Raw genomic sequence first — 5,688 nt, 5'->3', positions numbered from 1 at the left:
TATTATCATTATATAGATGTAGTTATCTATTTCTCTGGTTGGTCTTTTTCTTTCATTTTCTCTCTCTTGTTACCAGTTCTGGGGTACAATGCCTATTAATACTGTCATAAAAGGAATAATAGAGAATAAAGGGAGAAGAAATTACATCCAACCCACCCATTTGTAATCTAAGGAGCGTAGCATTTGCTTGGTGAAAATGTCTGGGATTCACAGTGTAGACATTATCCCAACAACTGAGAAGCTGGGGCATAGCCCTGGGATGGGACTGGGCAGAGCTTGTCCTTGGGATGGGGGAAAACACCAGGGCGCCTCTCCCGTCTGCTTGGACATCCCTCCGAGGTGGCCCCCGGCCGCAGCGGGAACCCTGTGATCTAGGGCCCACCTGTGTGCCGGCATCACCTGTTACGCTCGCCCACACTGTTCTTCCTCTACTCACAGAACAAATCTTTCACGTGCACTTTGTTCATGCCCTTTGAAGAGTTCGAAAAACTTCTGACGAGAAGCAATGTGCTGGATTTCTTCCACAAATACTTTCCAGATTCCATTCCTCTAATCGGAGAGTAAGTGTCCAGAGGTACAACTGTGCCCTTTGCTCCCTCGGTTTGAGTTATTCGAAATTCACATAAAGGTATAAGTTTTATTTCAGTCTTGCCTCAGTGTGACCAGTTGTGCGGTAACCTAGACAGGAAGACGATATTGGCAAAAATCTAAGGGGATGCTGTGCTGTGAGCGGGAAGCTGAACAACCGCAGGCCATAGTCAGTTTCTCTGGGCAAGACGACTGTCCAATGTCTGTAGGCCTTTCTATGTCCTGTTCAGGTTCCTGGTGGATATGCAAATCTGTGGCACAGCAAGTACAGTCAGTGCAACAAGTCTCAGATCCACCGCTTACTAGCTGTAGAAGCTTCTCCTACATTTCCTCCCCTCCAGAAAAATGGCAATAATAATCCTACCTGCCCCAAAGGATTATTGTGAAGACTAAAGGACATCATGCCTATGAATCATTCAGCACAGGGCCTGGCACATAGAAGGTTCCCCAGATCGATAGCTGATTGTATTAGTTGTCTTCTTCATGACCCATGGCTCCTCTGGCCCGTGTCAGAATGGCTCTCCGTGAGGGCCTTGTCGTCTGTTCTCATTCAGTGCCCCTGCACCCACTGTCTCTTCCTCTTGGATTCCAGCTCACTTTCTACCTCCAATGATATCTTCATAGAGGCAGCACGATGCTACGGAAAGACCGAGATATTAATGCTGCTTCTGCCCCATCCGTCTTTGAATCTCAGAATTTTCATCCTTAAAATAAGCATCAAGAAACCTACATTTTGGGGCACTTGTAAATATTAAATGAGCTAACAATGTAAAAGGGAGAGGCCAGAGCCAGCCAATAGCAAGTGTTTGAAAAACGGTCAGTTTTCATTTTTTCCTGCAGATTGATTCAGTCTGCATTGATCTCTCCTCTTCTGAACACCAGTTTAGCCCTCATGTTTCACAGCTGTTCCTTGCCTCTCCAACAGTATTTAAGATCCTTGAGGGTGTGTACTGTTTCTCTCCAGAAAACCTCTGTAGATGTTTGACAAACACTAGCTTGATTACAATTGTCCACTTCCAAATACATATAAATTCACATTAATTTTAATTTTAGTTTGTTGTGGTTTAGTCAAATACATGGCAGCATCTCAATTTTTCCATGAAAACCTAAAACACACCAACAAAGTTGGAAATTGTATAGCTCGTGTGCATGATAATGAAATTTTTATGTCATATAATGCAGACATATTTCAAGTTATTGAAATGCAGTCAAACATGGTTTTCTTTTCTTTTTTCTTTTCTTTCTTTTTTTTTCTTTTTCTTTTCTTTTTTTTTTTTGGATGTGATTAACGTTGTTGTAAACCAAGAAGGTAATTAGAACAATCTAATTTTGGGACTAGAAGACACTCCAGTTTCTCCTGTTCCTGTTTTCTTCCTGACATCCTCATGTTTTTGTTCAATAAAGTCCTATGGTAATAAAGTCAGTAAATGTAAAAGAATAGTGTGGTATTTAATACCCAATTTAGCATCTTTACGTTCTGATTATTTTCCTCTAAAGGCAAGCCCTGGCACAAGATTTCTTCCTATTGCCTCCGCAGCCCATGATATCTGTAAAGTGCTCTTCTTTTCACTTTAAATCACACTGTGTGCTGATGGGAGACGCAGCTCATGCTATAGTGCCCTTTTTTGGGCAAGGAATGAACGCGGTAAGTTCTTTTTCTCTAGGTAAGTCCCTGAATTTTTCTGGGTCGGTCGCAACTAAAAAATCTTAAATATAAAACATGTTGAAAACTCTCTTCACGTAATCTCTGAGAAAACAATCAATTCAACGATCATCAGCTGTTTAATGAGATTGGTCCCTAATTACAGTCAAATCTTGGATTACTTGATCCAGTATTTTAATGTGGAGAGAAGCAGAAAGTGAAAGACAGTTTTCTGTGCAGTCAAAAAATGCATTGAGAGCTTGAAATGTGGAAATGACTATCGGCAATTCAAGACTTAAGTTTTAAAATATTTTTTCTAGAAATTATTCATAAGTACATAAATGTTAGGCTCAAAAAAAGAAAATGATCCCAAATTGTGTTTTATTTTTCTTCACTTTTATTTTCCAAAAGAAAGGAAAACACAATTGACATTGTTAAATAAAATTATGAAACAGATTAGATTTTGAATACTGCTGCCTTCATGAAAACTTTACTGTTCTGGCTAGAAATATATTTCAGATAAGAAATAGAGTTCAAACATTGTGTTTGTATTTGATAACCAGTGGCTTTATAATCATAGTTTTCTTTTGTTTTTGATTGTTAGGCTATGTCCCAAGAATATATAGATTGCGAATCTAATCAATTGTATTTTCCACAAAGCAGTGGTAAACATTTTGTTTTATGAAAACATAAGAATGCACCAATTGTAGCTTAGTAGATAAGGGCCCGCCCAGGTTCTAGTATCAGAAGGCCAGAGTTCAAATCCTGACTCCAGGATTTGTTATAATATGTTCTTACACAACTAACTTATCTTTACTTCTTTATCTGTAAAATTGGGATTTTACATGAATTAATTAAGTATTTTAAAATGTTATTATCTCAGCCCTTGATGGGTATCTCTCATCTCTAAATTCCTATTGAATTAATAGTCTATATAATTGACAAGTATTTGCTTCAGATGTAATCTTTATAACTGATGTAAAAATTATTTTATTTTTTAACTTTTACATGTTTTTATACTGTCTCTAAAACTACGGCATGAATTTCTAGAAAGCAGGTTACATAGCTTTTGATTTTCTTCTTTTCCACTGCATTTAGCATAGTACCTTACTAATTTTGTGGCATTCTTGATATTGGAAATTTGCTTTAATCTTATAAGAGTTCTAGCCTGTCATTAAATTTCTTTAAATATGAATATTAAAGACCTGAATAGTTTGAATATAATTCTAATACTCATGCTAGAATATTATAATTTTTCTGGCTCCTTGAAGAAGCAATGAAATCCATCAAAATTATAAGAGTAATTTAAAATTTTGATCACATTCCAAATCATTAAAATTAATATATATGTGTGTGTGTATGTGTGTGTGTGTGTATATGTGTATATATATATATTATATATATAATATAATATATATTTACTATATACATAATGTAATAAATATAATATATTTATATATATGAATTGGGCAAAGAGAAAATCATCAAGCATGCAGTTGGTAGTCTTTTATGGTTAATAATTCATTGTCTCCCAGTTGTATTCAGATTGAAGGTATACATCCTATGAATTATACCCACCAATGGAAGGGCTGTTCAAGATTGCTAAGAAGCTTCTATTATTTCTAGTTCATTTCTTCTCATTTTTTCTTACTTCAGGGCTTTGAAGACTGCTTGGTATTTGATGAGTTAATGGATAAATTCAATAATGACCTTAGTAAGTAAAATTTCTCAAATGGACATGGACTAGCCCTGCTGATTAATTATTGACCATATTTCAGGATTATCAATGTTTCTGTTAAGATCCTCTACCTCTGTTTTCTCCTATATCAGACAAAGAGCCCCAGAGAGGGAAACATAGTTTCTTTCAAGGTTTGTACATGGAGGTCTATGCAGTGGGCCACACAAAGATGAAAGTTCCGAGGCGAGAGATACACGCTTTTCTCTCCCTGCAACCTGAGTATCACCCTCCCTGCATCCCTCCGCCATGCCCACAGAAACACTGGTAGATGTGCCAGGGCTTCCTCGCTCTCTGCCTTATCAAAGATTGCATTTGATACATCCACTTGCCTTTGATTCAAATTAATTCGGCCAATATGTTAATTTTACAAATATTGAAGTTTAAAATTTTTATATGTCATTTTGAAATTATATTAAATTAAATGTATGCAATTTTCATCTGTAAAAGAAATTGCAAACACTAACCTAAGAACTAGATAGCTTTTACAACTCCTTGGCATCACATGTTCTCAAAGGCTACCTCTGAATTTAAATCTGCTTTAGAAAACTGGCTCTAAACCTCCACCCAGATCTTTAAGTCTCAAGGTTTTTGTTTTTTCCATCTATAAAGTAGGGATAATAACACCAATTCAGGGAGTTGTTGTGAAGAGTAAATAAAATAATTTGGCTGAAGCTTTGTTTTTCAATGCCTGGCCCAAAGTCAGTTCATAGTAGGTGTTTGTGATAGTATCGTAGGAAACCATTGGACACTGTAGTGTTCTGTAAATCAGAAAATATTATAGGTTCTGAGGCAAATTGCTTCTGGCTTTCTTCCTTTCTTTCCCAGTCATATCACTCAGATGCTCGAGGTCCAGAGGCATTTGTTTCCTCTCTTCTTAGCCCTCATGTGATTGGTTTCATGTGATAATGATGTTGGAGGTGGATGGACGGTTCACATATCAGAATATACTGTCAATATTGGTTTTGGTTACTAGGGAGCAAAGATAAAATAGTAATAATATGACAGTAATAATCATAACTAATATCACTGAATATTTCATAAGTGTTGGGTATCTTGCTGATTTTTTTAAGTGCGTTATCTCATTTGGTCCTCATGGAATACATGAGGCATAGGTACTGTTCTTGTCTCTATTTTACAAATGAGGAAATTTAATCTTAGAGAAGAGTAAGGAACGGGCCACAGTCGTATATCTAGGAAGTGGTGAAGCCGGGACTTGTACCAAGGTTCTCTGACTTTAGAAATGGCTTCCTTAATAATGAGAGTTGTTTGGCCATGTGGAAGTTATATTAGTTAGTAATTAATTTATTGGATATTTATTCACTATTTACCATATGCCGGCTTAAAATCTCAAACATGAATGTAACATGGGGCCTGACTCTGGGAGATCACAGAATAATGGGGGAGCTGTTGTTTAAGCTAATAAGGTATCTTAGGTGCAGCGAAATAACTGTGCAGGGGGGAGCATGGGAGAATACAAAGGGGAATAGCAAATTCTAGGCGGGACTACAGGAGAGCCATTCACAGTCATTTGTATGAACTGTTTTCCATTTGTGAAATGAGGAAAATCATGATTGACTAATCAACCAGTATATAGTATACTGATTTTACCATGTTTTACTTAATCACAGTAGGAAACACCTATGTGTTATTGCTCAGTATTCACAGATTGTTGGTCATCCAGACTGGTTATCTACAGTTTTGAAAAGTTAGAGAGATTATT

At 36.7% G+C, this 5,688-nt stretch overlaps 1 protein-coding gene across 1 annotated transcript in view; it reads left to right on the top strand.

The window, feature by feature from the left end:
• KMO (kynurenine 3-monooxygenase) overlaps positions 1-5,688 on the top strand; it is a 44,502-nt gene that overhangs the window by 33,700 nt on the left and 5,114 nt on the right. The window contains 3 exon segments of the mRNA XM_011380012.2: positions 439-560; positions 2,086-2,233; positions 3,887-3,944. Of these exon segments, the coding sequence (XP_011378314.2) occupies positions 439-560; positions 2,086-2,233; positions 3,887-3,944 (328 nt within the window).

Source organism: Pteropus vampyrus, unplaced genomic scaffold (assembly GCF_000151845.1).
Source record: "Pteropus vampyrus isolate Shadow unplaced genomic scaffold, Pvam_2.0 Scaffold383, whole genome shotgun sequence".
Lineage (NCBI taxonomy): Eukaryota > Metazoa > Chordata > Mammalia > Chiroptera > Pteropodidae > Pteropus > Pteropus vampyrus.
This window is presented reverse-complemented; position numbering and strand designations above follow the sequence as displayed.